At 42.1% G+C, this 19,237-nt stretch overlaps 1 protein-coding gene across 2 annotated transcripts in view; it reads right to left on the bottom strand.

Annotated features, from left to right (window-relative positions):
- LOC145344553 (amphoterin-induced protein 2-like) overlaps positions 1-13,994 on the bottom strand; it is a 69,869-nt gene extending 55,875 nt beyond the window's left edge. Inside the window, exons 1-2 of one of the 2 annotated variants that reach the window (XR_013886884.1) lie at positions 13,379-13,994; positions 11,037-13,038 (exon numbers count right to left, since the gene is read on the bottom strand). Coding sequence is in view for 1 of the 2 variants with exons in the window: in XM_080191749.1 (XP_080047875.1) it covers positions 11,356-12,909 (1,554 nt within the window). In the remaining variant the exon portion in view is untranslated. Of the gene's footprint in view, positions 1-10,884; positions 13,039-13,378 lie in introns of those variants that run through there. The other variant, XM_080191749.1, reaches the window with a different exon arrangement.
- Positions 13,995-19,237: the final 5,243 nt, after the last annotated feature.

The raw sequence follows: 19,237 nt of genomic DNA on the forward strand, positions 1-19,237 counted from the left end.
TGTTAACTTCCAGTCTTAATATTGTGCAATGACTTTCACTGGCAGTTAATACTCAAATGAAGTACCTTCTTGAAACTCACAGGGACGTTGATGGGGAGTGACCATTTTTGTAGGGCCTATGGTACAGCAATGCAAATCTCACCCCCCGCCCCCCCCACACTTGTAGATATCAACAACCCACAAGCTCTCTCTTCCTCGTCACAAGTTTGTTATACAATTAAAACGTTAACAACAGCACACTTCATTCAAATCACAGTTCTTTTGGCACCAAAATCTGACCCAATGCCTCTAGGAATAGTCAGCATGATTTGCAGGAAAATGGTTATCAAGTGTCTCAGTTACAGAATCTCTTGACAGTTCTACTGAAAATTGTTGACTAACAGGCAACCCGAGATGTCAGCGCTGTAATGAATAACGAGGATTTGTATTTAATGTGAAAATTCAAATTTCTTCTGACAAAAGCTACACAAAATCTTGATTCAATTTTTTTTTAATTCATTTATGGGACTGGGCATTGCTGGCTGGCCAGCATTTCTTGCCCACCCATATTTGCTTGACGGCAGCTGAGATTTAACAAATTGCTGTGGCTCTGGAATCACATGTAGGCCAAAGCAGACAAGGGTGGCAGATTTCCTTCTCTAAAGGACATTAGTGAACCAGATGAGATTTTCCAATAATCAACAATGCTTTCCTGGTCATCACTAGATTCTTAATCCCAGTTTTTTTTATTGAATTCAAATTCCACATGGTAGGATTTGAACCTGGATCCCCAGAATAGTAGCTGAGGTTCATAGAATCATACAGTGCAAAAAGAGGCCAGTTGATCCATTGAGTCTGCACCGACCACAATCCCACACAGACCCCATCCCCCAACCCCACGCATTTACCTAGCTAGCCCCCCTAAAACTAGAGTCAATTTAGTATGGCCAATCAACCTAACCCGCACATCTTTGAACTGTGGGAGAAAACCACTCAAAGGAAACCCAAGCGGACACGGGGAGAATGTGTAAACTCCACACAGATAGTGACCCAACATGGGAACCAAACCTGGGTCTCTGGTGCTGTGGGGCAGCAGTGCTAACCACTGTGCCACCATGCCACCCCTAAAGTTTCTGGATTAATATCTAATGATAATACCATTAGACCACCACCTCCCCAGTACTTTACAGTATGAAATGCTTATTAACTGAGAAATGGTATTTCCAGGATTCAATCCCACTGTTTTGATATTCAATCTAATAATTTATGCTATTTGATACAAGGCAAAAAATTGTGTTTCTTATTGATCTCATTTGGCATCTCTGAGTCTTTTGCTGCTGGTGAATACATGCAAAACCTTTTGGCCAATTTATAATTGATGTTGCATAGCAGTGGCAATTAGACACAGCATTCCATTTACTTGTCAATGAACTCTGAATGCCACTTGGATGCCTCTAAGCACCAATTACACTCAAAGAGTGACTACAATATCAAACCTGCAACCACAGCTTTCTGTGGGTAGCACTGATGCACATAAGGGGTGAGGCATAAAAGCACATGAGCGATAAAGATGTAGAATGATACCTTGATAGGGTTAGGGGAAGAAAAGTGGGAGGAGGCTCCCGCAGTAATACACTGTAATCAAATCCAAATGTGATTTCCAAATTAGGCTACAGACTCAAGGGTGGCACGGTGACAGAATGATTAGCACTGCTGCCTCACAACATCAGGTATCCGAGTTCGATTCCCGGCTTGGGTCACTGATTGTGTGGAGTTTGCACATTCTCCCTGTAAGGGTGGCAGATTTCCTTCTCCAAAGGACATTAGTGAACCAGATGGGATTTTCTGCGTGGGTTTTCTCTAAGTGCTCCGGTTTCCTCCCACAATCTGAAAGACATGCTGGTTAGGTGCATTAGCTGTGCTAAATTCTCCCTCGGTGTACGCAAACAGGCGCCGGAGTGTGGTGATTGGAGAATTTTCCCAGTGAGTTCATTGCAATGTTAATGTAAGCCCACTTGTGACACTAATAAATAACAAAATAAACACTGTAATGACTATCAGTTGGGAGTGCAGACGAGTAGGCTTTAAAGGGAGAGTGTGAACCTACACAAAATATTAATTTGGAAAATTTTTAAATATAGATTTGCTGTTGCTTACATTTTATGAGTAAAAACGGAGCTACAATTTTTAGGACTATGATGTCCAACCAGTGGATAGGTTGGTAACCAAGGGATACCAATTTAAAATAATGGGCAAAAGAACCAAAGGGGAAATGAGAGGATTTTTTAAAAAATTACATAACAAATTGTTATGAGATAAAATGCACCACCTGAGAGGGTGTTGGAAGCAAATTCAAACGTAACTTGCAAAAGGGAATCAGATGTGCACTTGTAAAGGAAAATTGGCAGTGCTATGGGGCATGAGCAAAGGAATAGGACTATTTAGATAAATCTTTAAATAGAGCTGGCATAGGCATGGATGGTAGAGAGGTTTTATTGTTTTTAGGCAGTGTTTCTCCGGTAATTACACGACAGAAATGGGGAACTTAGTTCGATTGAAATGAATAGTTCCGATCAGTAAATTCCCTGCCGAAATGATCAGAATTGCTGAGCGAAATCAGTTTAACTGCACAAAGCCGAGATATGTAAAGGAAAGTAAATGTTATTCTGAAAATCTGAAATTAAAAACTGAAAGCACTGAAACCTGTGAAAAGGGAAATCTCTCAGGTGAAACTCTACATGAAATCATTCTGTATGTTCCTTTGTTCAACTGTCCAGTATATAAGCAGTTTCATTTCTGTTACTCAAAATGAATGCAAGTATCAGCAGAAAGATAAATTATTCTGCATTAATTTTATCTCCTTAAAATTGTGGGTTAGGTGTACGGGTTAGGTTAGGTTGATTGGTCGTGCTAAATTGACCCTAATGTCAGGGGATCAGTGGGGTAAATACGTGGGGATGTGGGAATCAGGCTTGGGTGGGATTGTGGCTGGTGCTCACTCGATGGGCTGAATGGCCGCCTTCTGCTCTATAGGATTCCATGATTCTATGATTTACAACTTTTGTCTTTCTTTCTCTGTCAGTTCTGATGATTGTCAGGTAAGAGTGTGATGAAATGAATAATCATAATCATGTGAGTCAGTCTGACGGCAAAGCTTTTTTGTTTATGCAAATGTATTTGATTAAGAGATCAGGTTTGCATAGCAAATGATTGGGAACATGTCAGGACTTTGAACCCTTGTGCACTTCAACGAGCCACTTGACTAAGTGAAAAGAAGTAATCTCGCCTTTTGAAAAAGAAATGGTTTGTCGTTTTTGCTGTTGTTTTGTTAAATGGAGGTGCCACAGTCTGAGGGGAGGAACAGAATATAGCGATAAAAATGCTACATAGCACAGCTGTCAGAAAAATGGTCCCAAGTAAGTGAGAGTACATATTTCTGTATGATTATAATTCAAGGAGACCTCATGGAACAAAAGGATATTGGTATATTTGGCACATCATCAGCCACTGAGGAATTTTCTCTTGTTCTCCAAAGAAGACCAATAATACCTTAGTAGGCAGTGAAATGAAGATGTCTGGACATGTTCAGCTAACTATAAGTAGGTCAGTCGATACATTTTGATTGTTATGAGGTTAATAATGACCAAAGGGGTATTGCTTAAATAAAAACTGCTCTTCAGCCATTCCCTCTTCAAAAACCATGAACATTTATTGAGTGAGATACACAGCTTTTCCGTTGATCAGAAGACAGATTAGTTGCTTTGTATACTTAAACAGGCCTCATTGAGAAATTTGTTCCAATTGAATTACGCTCTGAAGGAGCTTAACAGGGGAAACGAGGACAAGATATTTCCACGTGCAGTGGTCCAAAAGTAAGTCCCACGTACATAAAAGCAGTCTCTCAGGAATTCAAGAGAGTCCTCTTTTAATAGCGTGGTTAGAATTTGAAACCTGCTACTTGAAGCGAATGGCATGAATGTGTTTAAGGGGAAAGTAGATAAGTGTACAAGCGCAATGGAATAGAAGATATGCTGATGATGGTAAAATGATCGATGCAAGGTGACCTGAGTGGACTACTGACATAACATGGACATGTGTTGAATGGTCCCCATCAGTGCTGTGAAAGAAACATAGAAATGAGAAGCAGGACTAGGCCATTCGGCCCTTCGAGCCTACTACGCCATTCATTTTGATCATGGTTGATCATCAAATTCAATATCCTGATCCCTCCTTCCCCTCATATCCCTTGATTGGGGCGGCACAGTGGTTAGCACTGCTGCCACACAGTGCCAGGGACCCAGGTTCAATTCCCAGCTTGAGTCACTGTCTGTGTGGAGTCTGCACGCCCTCCCTGTGTCTGTGGTTTTCCTCCCATAGTCTGAAAGATGTGCTGGTTAGGTGCATTGACCCGAACAGGTGCTAGAATGTGGTGACTAGGGCAATTTCACAGTAACTTCATTGCAATGTTAATGTAAGCCTTACTTGTGACTAATAAATAAAGAATTTTAAATGTCAAAACTTTAAACTTCACACTCCCAAGAGCTCTGTTTAATTTCTTCTTGAAATCACACAATATTTTGGCCTCAACTACTTTCTGTGGTCGTGAATTCCACACATTCACCAGTCTTTGGCTGAAGGAATTTCTCCTCACCTCAGTTCTAAAAGATATACCCCTTATCCTCAAATTATGACCCCTAGTTCTGGATCCCCCACCATTGGGAACTCTTTCTGAATCTACCCTGCTTAACCCTGTTAGAATTTCATATGTTTCTATGAGATCCCCTCTCACTCTTGTAAACTCCAATGAATATAATCCTAACTGACTTAGTCCCTCCTCTTATGACAGACCTGCTATCCCAGGAATCAGCCTGGTAAATCTTCACTGTACTCCCCTATAGCAAGGACATCCTTCCTCAGATAAGGACACCAAAACTGCACACAGTACTCCAGGTGTGGTCTCATCAAATCTCTGCAGTAAAACATTTCTATCTCTATATTCAAATCCTCTTGCTATGAAGGCCAACATATCATTTGTCTTCTTTACTGCCTGCTGTACATGTTTACTTTCAGAGACTGATGCACAAGGACTCCATGGTCTCACTGAGTATCCACTTCTCTCAATTTACACCCATTCAAGTAATAATCTGTCTTTCTATTATTACTACCAAGTGGATAACCTCACATTTATCCACATTATACTGCATCTGCTATGCATATGCCCACACACATAGCCTGTCCAAATCACACTGAAGCATCTATGCATCCTCCTTACAGCTCACCCTCCCACCCAACATTGTATCATCTGCAAATTTGGAGACAATACATTTAGTTCCCTCTTCCAAATTATTAATATATAATGTGAACAGTTGGGGTCCTAGTGCAGATCCCTGTGGACAACATACCCTGTAATAATGTAAACTTCATAATACAGTTGCATCTTTTCATTAAGATTTTTGTATCTGATTACAACAGGTTGTAAATATGCTTGGTTTGCAGGAGGTGAACTTAACCTGTCTGGAAGAAATTGGGAAGTTGAGCATTTAAAATGTCACCCTCATTCAATCTGGAGATACTAGGAGCTTACGTTTTTAACATATATCTGAAGAATTCTAATGATGTCATCAGGGCTTGGCAACAACTTTGACTGATAGGCCCGTGAGATAGAGACAGCAGGTTCTTGTTGGCCTGAGCAGCAAGGAACGAGATAGAGTCAGGGAGGCTTAAGGGGTTAGATAAATGTTTTATTTATTCCCTTGTGAAGTTAGGAGGAGCAGGGATTGTGGAAACCCTGAAAGGACAAGGCAGACTTACTAACTCTTTGCAGCTAGTGGTAGCATTTGCATAATTGCTGGGTATTAAAATATCCGGTGCCTCATTTTCCTGCATTGTGTGGTAATAATCATGCGATTGATATGGGTATATATATAAATACATAATATACATTTTTTGTGTTGAAGGGGAATGTTTAAAGATTCAGCTTTATGCTTCAGACATAAATAATGTCTGGTGGAAATGCAACTCAGATGTTAAGAGAGCAGGATAATTACTCACTTTAGCTTTGCAAATGGTTATATTCAGTAGAGTTGATGGACTTTTGTTTACTTAAGTTTCCCCTGGGATTTCTGATGAGAATGATAATGTGGTTTACGTTCAGCCCTGCATCTGTAGCACAGAAAAGCTTTTGCAGAGAGCAGTTTAGTTTGCAGCTGAAGCCTGCTTGAAGTTCAAAGGATTTTGCAGGTTTCTGGAATTCTATCTCACTCTGAAAGACAGGATGATCTAGACTCATTATCACAAGTATATTTATGTCGCTAACTGGATTTAAAATGACATTTAAGTTTTGAGAGGAATGTTGCTTATTTGGAACTGAAACAGTGATAAGTTAGAAATTAAAGTTGTTTCCTTTTCATTTTTAAGTATTGTTGAACTGTAATAAGTTAAGTTGCTTCATTTGTCAGAGTCATATTTAAACCGTGTTATGAAATAAAGTTTTCTTTACTATAAAAGATCCCTACTTTGTCAGTGGAATCATTCCTGAAAGGACGTACTCTTACCTCACATTTATGCCAAAATAGAAACATTGTTTAGGCTGGTATCCCAATTTAGGGTTCTGGTTCAAGACACTAACAATGGGATAACTTTCAAACTGACATCAACTACTAAAGATTAGCCTCGCATTAAATTCCGGACCTGAGCTTGTACTATTAGGTATACTATCAGTCTCTGAAAACTAGGTAGTCAAATGGAAACAAAATAAGTTTTATTTCAGAGAGTGCCAGCATAGGACTAATCTCTTTCTCAGAAAAAATGCACGATCTTTTGATGGAAATTATTTTATGTTTAAGATATTTCACATTCCATCAATTCCGTCTTCTAAAACTTGAGCATGAATTTATAAAGATACACTTAATTAATGTACTGTATAAATTGTCATTTGGATTTGTTACTTATCATGGAGACATGCAAATTTAATTTTGAGAAAATCAATTTCATGGTGTTCGAGAAATCTTTGAACCATATAAAACTTCTGGCATTTGCAAAGTTACTTGTAAAATAATGTTGATCCCCAGATGCTTTGAATGTTGACTGACAACTTATTGGAGTTATTTGAAGGTGTTACATGCGCTGTGGGTGAAGGTGAACCAGTCAATGTGTTGTTCTTAAATTTCCTGAAAGTATTTGATAAAGTGCTACATCAAAGTTTGTTGCAGAAAATAAAAGTCTGTGGTGTACAGTGTAACACACTGGCATGGATAGAAGGTTGGCCAACTAACAGGAAACAGAGGGAAACCATAAATTTGCCTTTTGCTGGCTGGTAGAGTATAATGAGTGACATCCAAAGGGCTCAGTGCTGGGATCTCAACTTTTTACAACTTATATTAATAACTTGGATGAAGAGACTGAAGGTACATTTGGTGATGACACAAAGATTGGTAGGAAAGTAAATTGTGATGAGGACATAAGGAAGCTACAACACAACATTGATAGGTTAAGTGAGTGGGCAAAGGCCTAGCAAATGGAGTATAATGTGGGAAAATGTGAAATTATTCACTTTTGCAAGAAGAATAAAAAGGTTATTATATACAGAATAACATTCTGAGATTCAGAGGGATCTGGGTATCCCAGTGCATGAATCACAAAAGACTAGTCTGCAGATACACCAAGTAATTAGGAAAGTTAATGGCATGTTATGGTTTATTGTGAGGGGAATCGATTACAAAAGTAGGGAGCTAATTCTTCCATTATGCTGGGCAGTGGTGAGACCATATCTGGAGTATTGCATGCAGTATTGGTCTCCTTATTTAAGGAAAAATGTAAATGCATTAGATCAGTTCAGAGAAGGTTCAGTAGACAATACCAGGAATGGGAGGATTGTCTTGTGAGGAAAGGTTGAACAGGTTATGCTTGTATCCAGTGGAATTTAGAAGAGCGAGAGGCAACTTGATTGAAACCTTTAAGATCCTGAGAGGTGTTAACAGGGTGGATGCAGACAGGATGTTTCCTCTTGTCAGAGAATTTAGAACTAGGGGTTTGGGTTTAAACATAAGGAGTTGCTTACTTAAGACATACACAAGAATAAATCTTTTCTTTCAGAGGATGGTGTGTATCTGGATGTCTCTTCCTCAACAGTGGAAGCAGAGTCTTTGAATGTTTTCAAGTCAAAAATAAATAGATTCTTGATAAACAAAGGGGAAAGGTTGCTGGGGGTTGGCAAGAATGTGGATTGGAGGTTACAGTCAGATAAGCCATTATCCTATTAACTAGTGGAGGAGGCTCAAGGGGTTAAGTGGCCTACTGCTGCTCCCAATTCATAATTTTGTATATTCATATGCGTGTTGGTGTAGTCTCTGCTGTGTCTGTCTTTGAGACCTGGGGGAGCAGAATGTCACTGAGGTCAGTAACAGTACTCCTTCCTTTGTGTGCCAGTTACAGGACATCAAGTGTTCTCTGTATTTTAGTGAGAAACTCTTCAATCTAGTGACAAGCTAAGGACAAAATTAATATTGGTGATGGGAGGTCTTGCTTATCAACTAGAGAGCTGCCAAAAACTGCCATTTTCCTTCTTTTATGTGGGCCCACCACATTAACTCCAGTCAGGCAGTTGCAAGCCCTCCCCGGGACCAAGGGCCCACTACTGCTCACCAAGAGCTATTGAGTAATCAGACTCTGGCAGGTCTTCATTGATTGGCAGTGTCACCAGGGAATTACTGGCTGCTACTGGTAAAGTGCACCTGCCTGAGGCCCAGGATGACTAAAGGATCCGGGTCAGAGGTGAGAAATAGTAGGAGGGGGACACTGGGTGTGGGTTTGCAGAATAGTGGAGGAGGGGGAGTGGGGGGAGGGGCTGGTGGCAGTAATGGCAGAGTGTGTCTCTCAGAGGGCGCTACCTTCCAATGCTAGGTCACTTGATCAGGCACTGAGTGCCACTGAATGAGGCACGACCTCCCAATCTCCTCCCTGCAAGCAAAGAAGGCAGGTTTGTGTTTTGGGTTTCCCATACGGCTAGTCCCCTACCTGCCGCCGGGCGCCGGGTGAATATGAGCAGTGATGGGATAGGAGGTCCTTAAGTGAGCATGAATGGCCTCACTTCAGAAACCCAATTGACTTCAAATTCCACCATCTGCTGTGGTGGGATTCGAACCCAGATCCCCAAAGTATTGGTGACGCTGAGGGGAAGATTGTCTATGAGCCTTCCTGCCAAAGGACTGAATCTGGAGATAGGAGAGAAGGCACTGAGGCTACCCTCCTGTTTCATTAAATGCTCCCATCACTAAATTTGCCACGGTGTCCGCTTAAAAAGTACAATTAAGCAACATCCAATGGATAAAATCGAATCAAATGTGAAGAAACCGTTACACTTCTTTTTTGTCTGTTTTTGTATTTCCAATAGCATAATTCTGTTTCAAATCTACAATTTTGAAAACCAGATATTACAAACTAAGACAATGGATAGCAAAGGCCATTCTAAATATACAGATTATACAATAAAATTCCTAAGATTAAGTATCTCCTACAGTAAGTTGATACTACAAAATATTGCATTTACAGACTTTTATATTTTATTAAATACATCAGTACAAACTAATCATTTCACATTCAGAGTACTTTGTTTTCGACTATCCATTTTGATGCTTGGAATAAATCCTTTAAAATTAAATAATTTAATTTAAAAGATTATAAATGACATATCATGGATAAATGATTAGGGAATCTCATATGACTTAATTTATTTTTTGTAATTCCATCCCTTTTCCCCATCTTCCTGAGTTCAATAGAACTGTGTGTTCCTGGCAGCGACAATACTATTCCTCGGCTGTAAGCACTGAGAAGGATGGCTGAAATAAAAAAGGAACCACTGGAGGGTTCCTACTAGACTCCCTAGACAGTCTCGGAGCTGAAGTTGAGCTGATGAAGGTTATCCGGTTGGGAATGTTGAGCATGAGCATCTTTTGGGATTGGCATTTAAATTGGCATTTGCCAGCTACGAGTCCAAAATTTTCATCACATATTAACTGGGTCATTGCATCAGAACCCTTCTGGCTGCATGTTTTCTCTGTGTGGACTTTAATATTCGAGACAACAGGCTGCTTCCCTTAATGCTGGTAATCCTTACTAATGCTACAAATGATGTGAAAGGACTCTTAAAACTTTGGGTGGCATGGTGGCACAGCGGTTAGCATTGCTGTCTCAGAGCACCTGGGTTCAATCCCTGCCTCAGGCATGGAGTTTGCACGTTCTCCCTGCGTCTGCGTGGGTTTCCTCCGGGTGCTCCGGTTTCCTCGCACAATCCAAAGATGTGCAGGTTAGGTGGATTGGCCGTGCTAAATCATCCCTTAGTGTTAGTGGGATTAGCAGGATCGATATGTGGAATTACGGGGATAGGGCCTGGGTGGGATTGTTGTTGCTGTTGGCTCGATGGGCCAAATAGCCTCCTTCTGCACTGCTGGGATGCTATGGTTAATTACATTGCCAGAACTGAGGTCACTGAAATCTGCCAATTCAATTGCCAGAGGCTAAGTTAATGTGTCATTCATTACAACATCTGTTATAAGTGTGGACAACATGTGGGCAATGCCTTAAATTTTTGTGTCAAAGTTTAATTTATACTCTAAATTTAGGCTCCTAGTGAATATGAGTTCAGCACTGAGTAGACAAATGATCCTGTGCATGTTTATATAGTCAACAAGCTGGCTAGAATAATGGTCTGTCATTGGTATTTTTTAAAAAATGTAAGTTGTGGCTGAAGGTTTATGAAACATTGACTGTAGTTGTAACAGTGTACTGAATTTGTGTGGCAAAGATTAATCATTTTACACAGCTTCATTGGTTACTAGAGCAAAATTAGCATTGCATATTATTTGCCGGTGTGTCTGAAGCAGATGCAGAACCATTAATAAGGCTTCATTGTACTCGCGGCTTCTAAGGATTTAGTAAAGCATCACTAGGCTTATTCCATCACAATGAGTCCTTTAAAAGGGCTATGTCAACTTGAAAGAAAGACTTGTAAACATGCAGCCTAGACGTTGCTGTAAAACAACTTCATCGCAGCATCTCACCTCGTTTTAAATCAGGGAGGGGGATTTTAGTCTACGAAGAGCAAAGCTGCCAGGGTAATTTGTGGAATTCAGCAGATAGAGTGGTGCACTCATGAAGAATCTTCCACGTTCCAAACATGGAGTCCATTGATAAAGCTCCTCTCCAAGGTGACATAGCCCTTTTCACATTCAAGACAGCAGAGTAGTTCTTCTGTCTGGTTTTCACATTTCCGCAAACATGGAGCTTTGACAGTAAATGCCAGTGTTAGGATGGACCCTCTCACTATGTCTCATTGGCGGCAATCTAACTTCTGACAAAGCCACATTCACGATGTGTAGGCTACGCCACGATCAGCTTATCAGAGAACACAGAACTGATGGAATCAATGTCGGCTTTTCCTCTGTTGGCTCTGAGGATCTTTTCAGCCATGCTGTGATTGGTAGGGAGCAGTTTCATTTTCCCATTCTGTCCCTTCACTGGCTCTTTGACTGGCTCCAAGAAGACCACCCGCTTGCAGGTGCTGGCCTTCCTCTCTCCGCCCGCCTCGTGCGAGGGAGTGGTGCTCAGGATCGAAGAGTGAGCGCTGTTGCCGTTTGCCTTTCTGTGTTTCTGCTTGGCTTTGCACCAGCAGCGGCACGGCGTCAAGTAAAGATAGATCAAGACCAAAATAATGCTGGCGAGGCAGGCAGAGAGGGTGGTGAAGGCCGTGTTAAAGGTCTGCGAATGCTGCCCGTTCTGTGTAAAGTTGTGCACCTTCAGCGAAACCTCTATGGTCTCGTTTAACATTCGCCTGCTGTTAATTGCGATACAGGAGTAGGTCCCCTCATCTTCAGGTTGGACCTGCTGAATCTCGAGGCTTCCATTCAATAATATCTGCAGACCCTGGTCTTGAATGCCTGGCTGCAATGTCTCATTCCTGGGTGTGACCCATAGGACATTTGTGTTTGAATCCAGTATCTTGCTATCACAGTTTATCACCAGCCTTTCTCCCAAGTGGGCCTCGTAAATCAGCCCCAAGGCATGGAAAGAGCCATTCACCGTACTATTGGAGCAATTCAACAGGTCATCATGGATCAGTAAGACACTGACACTTCTCTTGGAGTCAAGCTGATAGTAACACCTGTAATCATCTTTAAAATCCACTGCGGACTTAAGCCGCCTGTTATACCAGTAGGTGACCATTGTGTAAAAAGAGCAATCGCAGGTAAATGGGTTCGCATGGAGGTACAAACCACTCTGCAGCCTAAACGAGAGCGCAGTTAACTGCAGGACTGGCACAGAAGTTAATTTGTTGAAGGACAGATCCAACAGTTCGAGCAGCGGAAGTTTCCACTTGCCTTTGTATAACTGCAAGGGGAAGTGCGAGATCAGATTCCGGCTGAGATATAGTTTCTGGAGTTTGTACAAACCTTCGAAAGCTCCGGCACTAAGCTGTGCCACCTGATTATTGTAAAGGAGCAGCGTCTCCAAGGAGCTCAAGCCTTGAAACAACGAGTCGTCCAACTTTTTCAGCTTGTTGGAGGACAGGTCCAGGTATCTCAGTTGCGGGGTGGAGGCGAAGGCCCCTCTGGAGAGGAAATCGATGCTGTTGTGATTGAGGACGAGGGTTTTTAGTCGGTCTAAGATGGTCGGGGCCCAGTCAGAACCAAGCGCGCTGATGCTGTTGTAGCTAACGTCCAAGCTGGTCACAACCCTATGGAGCGTCCTTGGCACAGCGGTCAGGTTTTTGCTTGTGCACGTTATGATATCGCTGGCACAGATGCAGACCGGAGGGCAGATCACAGAAGCGCCACCTGCCATACTGGCACAAAGCAGCAGCAGCAGCACAACTCTTTGGGATCTGAAGGTGAGACCTCTGAGAGCAGAGGACAAGGCTGGGTGGCGGGAGCACATTGTGGCTGTCTCTCAACCGTCTCCCAGTGGTCCCTGCCGCAGGATGTGCATGGGGGCCGATCCCATGGGACTGAGTCTGTCACTGGGGAGAAGAGCCACCACCACCAAGTTCATCCCAGGCACAATAACCTGCAATAACCAAACAGGATCACATTAGTGGAGCATCAATTTTAAGTATACTCAGCAAATAATCTGCCCTTGAGCAAACCACTTTCTGCAATGTAATTTGGGAAATAATCTAGTTATATCTGAGATTCAGCGTCTAAATGAAGCCTGTCATTGCAGGTGGGAAAACACCATTGCTTGTACATTTCACTCCGAAAATTACTTTTATGACTTTGGTCAAATTTTAACTCACTGAAGGTAAAAGGATAAAACACAATTGAATCAGCGAATAAATAAACGGTAACAACAAAAGTTGGGGACAGGTACACAATCATGCTGAAACGTGTTAGCATAAAAGGACTACCTTAAATCTGAAGAAAATAAGGAAGTGGCTGAAAGATCCCGCTGATGGTTGTTTGCAGCTCATAGACACTTAATGTTTACCACATCTCCTGCTGCCGTGAGGATCCGGCCACCGGGCTATTGCAATCCTATTTTCTGAACTTTCAAAGTGCAGAGGCAGGCTGGCTTGCTTCTGGGGGGCTCTGTCTCCCTCGTATTCCATCGTACAACCGGCCGCTGCATGTAAAGACCAGGAGTGGCGAGCGGAGAGGCAGCAAAGTGACGACTGCCTGTCATCGGTTCGCCGAGATCGGCTCCACACATCAGGGTGGGAACCTGTCAAAGATTACAGATGCAGATAGAGGCGAGGGGCGGGAGTTGCAGCTGTCACATTATTGGCAGAAAGTACTGGAGCTCTACCTCGTCCTCCCCCCCCCCCCCCTTTTCATGTTTACCGTTTCACGCTGAATTTGCACAAGCTCTTTTTTTAAAAAAAAATTCCATTGCTTGCTTCCCCCGTTTGACCACGCTGCAAGCCATTTCCTGCGAGAAACAACGGAGCTCTTACAAAGCGGGCTGTAGACTAGCTACTCTCAGCGCGGGGGCAAGCAGCAAAGTGATCTAGAGTGATCGCGGGAGGTCCCTGTCTGTCAGGAATCAGGGTAAGGGGATTAATTAACATGCTACGTGCCATCCTTTTTTTTTGGTCCCAGCAACCAGCTCTTGTTGCTAAGATTCGGAATTGTCATTTGCTGCAAGTATTGGGTTTCACTGAATGCAACAAAAAAAAATCAGAAATTTTCTGTCCGTAGCACTGGCGATGAGTGACTTAGCTGACAAATGTCAGGTAGTTAAAATGCTCTTGAGTCCTTTTTTTAAAAAAAGAATGGAGTTCCTTGCGATTGTCAAACTGTTTATAAAATGCCAAACTATAAAGGGTTGCAAATGCTGCAGGTTGTCCACTGTTAATGTTGCAGTCGGCAGCGTGTCTTATACAGTATATTTTATGTAATACCGGTATAAAATAGGAGGAGATGAAAGTGGAAGAGACAAGGTCATTTATTTCAACTGTCTCTTCAAGATCCTCAAATATTCATGGATCTTTCAGACAGTTTTCACGTTCCATTATCAGAGTTTCCATGATCAGAAAAATAGAATTTTCTATTTTTTTACACCAGCAAATCAAACAGTTGTTTTATTGGGTGATCGTACGTTCTGTAAAGCATTGTCGTGAGAAAGTTTTATGAACTTGTGGTCCAGTTTGTAAATGCAAACATTTCCTATGGATTTTGCCAATGGATTGAAGTATGGAAAGAACATAATAAGGTATTGAGGTTCAGAGTATAGATGCGAAAGTGATTTAATGTAAAGATTCTGCAGTATTCAGTTGCTGGATATTCAGTTTAATGTAACTCAGACAGTTCCTACTTTTTAAAAGCAAATTACTGCGGATGCTGGAATCTGAAACCAAAAGAGAAAATGCTGGAAAATCTCAGCCGGTCTGGCAGCATCTGTAAGGAGAGAAAAAATCTGACGTTTCGAGTCCAGATCACCCTTTGTCAAAGCTGGGTCTTTTTTCATTAGCAATGAATGACTTAGATTCTACTTTTTGTCAGCTTCTAATTTTTTTTCCATGTATTTCTTTGTTGCTTTTCCTTTTCTGGGAGTGTGTAATGTGAAAGCACTGGAAGAAGTCTAAAGATATGTAGGTTAGGTTGATTGACCATGCTGAAACTACCCCTTAGTGTAAGGGGGATGAGCAGGGTAAATACGTGAGATTACAGGGCATGGGAGGGTTTATGGTCGGTGCAGGCTCAATGTACTGAATGGTCTTCTTCTGTACTGTAGGGACTCTATGATTCTATGATATTTTTAATCCAAGGTGCCTATTATGAGGTAAAGCACTCAGCAATTGAACATAGAACATAGAGCAGAACAGCACAGGAACAAGCCCTTTGGTGCACAATGTTGTGCCGGACATGATGCCAAATTAAGCCAATCCTTTCCTCCTGCCTTTGGCCCATATCCCTCTATTCCTTGCATCTTCATGTACCTATCTAAATGCCCCTTAAATGCCCCCATCATATCTGTTTGCACCACCACCCCTGGCAGTGCGTCCCAGATGCCTACCATTCTCCATGTATAAAATTTGTCCCTCACATCTCCTTTGAACTTTCCCCCCCTCACCTGAAATGCATGCAAGTGTAAGGAAAATATTTGTAGAGTGCAAGGGGAATTAATAAGGTTTAACACTTGCAACTTTGCTTTTTACTTTTTTCTGTATTTTTTAAACTCCTCTTTCCACTCATTAACATTGAATTTAACCTTTCAGTTGATGTGTTCCTTTCTCAGCTGTTTTCTTTTTTCCCCTTTCTCTTGCTCAGATTTTGGTGTTGTAATCTTGCCCATCTCTGTGCTTTTCCACTGCCTTTTTCTCCCTATTTTCTCTTTCTGCTCTGGATTAGAAATACGAAGTTTAGAAATCTACAAATGGATATGGATAGGTTAAGTGAATGGGGCAAAATGTGGCAGATGGAGTTCAATGTGGATAAGGACACATTGGGAACTTTCAAGTGGTTATTGGATAGGCACATGGAGCACAGCAGAATGATAGGGAGTGGGATAGCTTGATCTTGGTTTCAGACAAAGCTCGGCACAACACCGAGGGCTGAAGGGCCTGTACCGTGCTGTACTGTTCTATGTAAGTGTGAGGTTATCCATTTTATTAGGAAAAACACAAAGGCAAACTAGTATCTCAATGGAGAGAAACTTTAGAGTGCTTTGGTGCAGAGGGATCTGGGTGTCCTCATGAATAAATTGCAGCAAACCAGTTTGCAGGTACAAGCTAAAAGCAAAATACTGCAGATGTTGGAATCTGAAACAAAAACAGAAAATGCTGGAAAATTTCTGACAGAACCTGTGGAAAGAGATTAGAACCAACATTTTGACTCTGGATGACCCTTCGTCAGAATGGATGGCCCTTTCTTTAGACTCAAAATGCTGGCCTATTCTCTCTCCTCAAATGCTGTTGTACCTGCTGAGGTTTTCCAACATTTTCTGTTTTTGTTGCAGTATGCAGGTACAGAGAATAATAAGGAAGGCAAATGGAATCTTGGCATTTATTGTTAAAGGAATAGAATATAAAAGTGAAGCATTGCTGCTACTGTACAAATCATTAGCGAGATCCCGTTTAGAATATTGTGAAGAGTTTTGGTCCCCTTACTTGAGTAGGGATGTAGTTACATTGGAGGCGGCCGAGAGGTGGTTCACTAGATTGATTCCAGAGACGAGGGCCAGAATTTTACTATCCTGCCACCATGGGAATTGGAGCGGGCGGGTGGCGGACCATGGAAAGATTGTTGACCTCGGATGAGATTTTATGGTTTCAGGATGAGCGAGGCCCTAAAATCTGTCCAAGGGGTTTGTCTTACAAAGAGACATTGGACAGTCCCAGGAGTTTGGAAGAATGAGAGGAGATCCAGTTGAGGTGTTGAAAAGGATAAGGAGATTGACAAAATAGATGTGGGAAGGATGGGAATAGAGGGATATGGTCCCCGGAAGGGTAGTGGGTTTTAGTTAAGTTGGGCAGCATGGTTGGTTCAGGCTTGGAGGGCCAAGGGGCCCGTTCCTGTGCTTTTCTTTGTTCTTTGATGTTTCCTCTTGTAAGACAATCTAGAGCAAGAGGTCATATTTTTAGGATCGGGGTGGCAGAGATGGGGAGAAATTACTTCTCTCAAAGGGTAGTGGGTCTATGGAATTTAGACCGTGGTGGATGCTAGGACATTGGATAAATTTAAGGAAGAGGTGGACAGATTTGTAATTAGTAAGAGTTTGAAGGACTATGAAGAATGGGCAGGAAAGTGGATTTAAGGCCGCGATGAGATCAGAATTATCATATTAACTGGCAGAGTAGGCCGAAGGGATTAAATTGCCTATTCCTGCTCCTAGTTCTGAGAATTTTAGTTATAATATTCTTTTTCAATTTTTCTCTTTACGTTTGCACTTGCTTCCTCCCTTTTGTGTACACTTTCTCTAGCCCCCTGCCTGAGATGGAAGCCTTCCTTGGATGGATCAGCTCCAACAACTATTGAAACCCTTGAGATCAGATGCTCAGACACTCCTTGATTGCTATGTTAACAGTTAGCAGGGAAAATAGGAACCCAAACCCATTTGGGACATGGACTTTTGCCAGAATGGGCGGCACAGTGGCTAGCACTGTGGCTTCACAGCGCCAAAGACCTGGGTTCGATTCCCAGCTTGGGTGACTGCACATTCTCCCTGTGTCTGCGTAGGTTTCCTCCGGGCACTCCGGTTTCGTCCCACAGCCCAGAAGACATACTGGTTGGGTGCAGTGTACCCGAACAGGCGCCGGAGTTTGGCGACTAGGGGATTTCCACAATAACTCCACTGTGGTGTTAATGTAAGCCTACTTGTGACACTAATGAATAAACTTAAAAAGAACCAGATTTTCTGACTTTTTTGTTCACATTTGCAATATTTTCTGTATTTTGCCATCTGCTCATTGTATTTAATTCATTGCCAGCCCTGTCCACCTTGAAGCAGTGCTGCTCTTTTCTGGATGTGATTTTTATTAGTCTCTTTTACCCGGTTCACCTGTATTACTGTCTCTTTCCCTGCTTAGTACTAAGGCCCATTTTTTTTTTGTAGCATCTGCCCTGCCTCTGGCTCATTCCAGTTGGTCTCAGCTTAAAATTTCACCCTTCCCATTTCAGGTCCACTCACAATCACCGGTATTTCCTCGATGTTCAACAGAGAATTCTTGCTGATTCATGTAATCAGCCTCTTTACCATACATCAGTGCACGCATGTCCTCAGACTTTCTCTTCAGAAGCATTCACTCACTTCACTTCAGAGCTGTCCTATTGTCAGTTCTCATAAAGGATCCATACTCAATGTGTTGTGTCTGTTCTCTCCATGGAAGTTGAGTGTTTTTGGCATATTCTGCTATTGTTTTAGTTTTTTCAAAAACTCATTCATGGGATGTGAGCCTCGCTGGCTGGGCCAGCATTTATTGCCCATTTCCAAATGTCCTTGAACTGGGTGGCTTGCTAGGCCATTTCAGAAGGTGTCAACCACATTGTAGCTTCTGCAAAACTGTATGTTTTGTTCAAAGCATTTAGCAACATTTCCTACATTAGATAAGCAAGGATGAACCCAGCACATTTTGCTCAGGTCTGAATTTTCGTAAAGATGGAAGAATCCCTCTGATGTTACAGAAAAGTAAGAAATCTCACAACACCAGGTTAAAGTCCAACAGGTTTATTTGGTACTTCTTCCGCACACATGAGGACGGCCTCAACTGGGATCTTGGGTCCATGTCACACTATCTGTAACCCCCATGACTTGCCTGGGCTTGCAACATCTCACTTACTGTCCTGTCTGGAGGCAATACACATCTCTTTAACCTATGCTTAATGCTACCTCCACTCACATTGTCTGTAACTTTAAGACTTGATTAGCTGTAAAGACTTGCATTCTAATCAGTATTCTGTAAACTGTGTGTGCCTTTATATGTTCTGTTTGTGATCAGAACTCCCACTCACCCCGAAAGCTAGTGGCGTTTACTACCAAATAAACCTGTTGGACTTTAACCTGGTGTTGTGAGACTTCTTACTGTGTTTACCCCAGTCCAATGCCAACATCTCCACATCATGGTTACAGAAAAGTTGCAGAGGCCCAGATCTGGACCTCAAACACGGTTTCCACCAATTTTATGAGGGATGGGAGTGAGATGCAAATTGTACATGAAGTGGTTCCAGGAGGTCGCTTCCCATGTCAAAAAAAAGCTGCCTCCAGCCAGGTCGTAGGTTCACCAGCTAAAGAATGGGAAAAATAATGGGTGCAGATGAGATGTGATCAG

Source organism: Carcharhinus amblyrhynchos, chromosome 6, assembly GCF_965287045.1.
Source record: "Carcharhinus amblyrhynchos chromosome 6, sCarAmb.v2.hapA, whole genome shotgun sequence".
In the NCBI taxonomy this organism is placed as follows: Eukaryota; Metazoa; Chordata; class Chondrichthyes; order Carcharhiniformes; family Carcharhinidae; genus Carcharhinus; species Carcharhinus amblyrhynchos.